The following is a 1,308-nucleotide window of genomic DNA, read 5'->3' as shown; positions in this document are numbered from 1 at the left end:
TGGGCAACGAACCCAATTGTTGCCTCCCTCTGGCACCTTGTGCTGGCAACAAGAGGGATGTAGGTTGTGTGGAGGGCTGCCTGTCGTGGGTGTTGTGATGCCCTCCCCACCTCGAGGCAGCAGCACATGGGCCTTCAGAGCCAGCAGCTTGGAAGCGGGTGTATGGGGTGGGGAAAATCCACAGAGGCTGCTGTGTACCGTTGGGTCCTCGCCACAGGCCTCAGACATACCCCTGGGGCTGCGCCAGCCCCTGCTCAGGGACAAGACTGGCCTGGCCGCGCAGGGGCGCCAGTGTGAACAGCTTTGCACACCGCACAGACCCTGGAAAAACTACGAATCCCAGCATGAACCGCTCCCCCCGGTCCGGCGGCGGCACGTAAGCTTCGGCTCGCAGCCCTCGGAGGGTGCGGCAGCCTCCGCCCTGTAGGTCGCGCATGCGCGGTTCTTTCCTTGGCTTCCCCCTGCCAGTCTCACTCTTTCCCAGCTCGCGCGCCCCCTGCCGCTTCGGCGGAGGCAGCGCGAGACCCAATCGAGTGCGCCGTCAAGCGCCAAACACTGGGCGGGGGTGAGCGCGCAGGCGCAACTGGTTCCTCCTCCCCCCTCCCACCGCGGTGAGGTTGGCTCAGGTTCGCAGTACGCTGGCCGTTGAGTCAGTTCCGACAGGAAAGGGCGGGGGGAGCGGAGAGGAGCGGGGCGTGCGCACGCGCACGGAGCGGGGACGAGGCGGCGTTGGCGGCTGCTCGGATCGGCCCGGCTCTGTGGCCCCAGTGTCAGCGCCGCTGCTCTCCTCCTCCCCCCGCAGCTGCTGCTGCCGCCGCGCCGCCCCTCCCCCACCATCGCCAACCGCCGCCGTAGTGAGGGCGCGAGGCCACGAACGAGGCAGCGCGCGCGATGGCGGCCGCGGCGGCCCTGGCGAAGCACGAGCAGATCCTGGTGCTCGATCCGCCCACCGACCTCAAATTTAAAGGTGCGGCCAGGGTCGGGGCGGCGGCGACTGCGGCGGGGTGGTGGGGGGAAGGGCCACGGCTCAGCCCGGCGCGAGCGCAGAGCGGGACGCGGCCCCGCCGCCATCTTGCGGGGCCGCCAGCGCTGCTTAGGCCCGGCCCGGCCCGGCCCCGCCAGGTCCTTGGGGCGCGGCGGGTGGGGCTCCCCCGGCACCTCTGGGCCCTATCCCCGCCGCATCGAGCTGTTGACGCCGGGGCTGGAGGAGCGTCTCCGCCCCGGGCGGCTATGAGTTGGGGGTAGTTCCCTTGAGGCACCGGGGGGGATGCGCTGCCACGTCGAGGACAGAGCCTGGGATGAAAACAT

The 1,308-nt window shown here is 70.3% G+C and overlaps 1 protein-coding gene across 2 annotated transcripts in view; it reads left to right on the top strand.

Annotated features, from left to right (window-relative positions):
• Window positions 1-663: 663 nt before the first annotated feature.
• The window catches only part of VAPA (VAMP associated protein A), a 47,146-nt gene continuing 46,501 nt past the window's right edge, over window positions 664-1,308 (top strand). Inside the window, exon 1 of one of the 2 annotated variants that reach the window (XM_019545956.1) lies at window positions 664-967. In XM_019545956.1, the coding sequence (XP_019401501.1) occupies window positions 892-967 (76 nt within the window). In that variant the 5' untranslated portion in view covers window positions 664-891. The remainder of the gene's footprint in view (window positions 968-1,308) is intronic. The other variant, XM_019545947.1, reaches the window with a different exon arrangement.

This window comes from Crocodylus porosus, unplaced genomic scaffold (assembly GCF_001723895.1).
Source record: "Crocodylus porosus isolate Cpor-Errol unplaced genomic scaffold, CroPor_comp1, whole genome shotgun sequence".
Lineage (NCBI taxonomy): Eukaryota > Metazoa > Chordata > Crocodylia > Crocodylidae > Crocodylus > Crocodylus porosus.
Note: the sequence above shows the minus strand (reverse complement) of the source record. Positions and strands in the feature narration are given on the sequence as shown.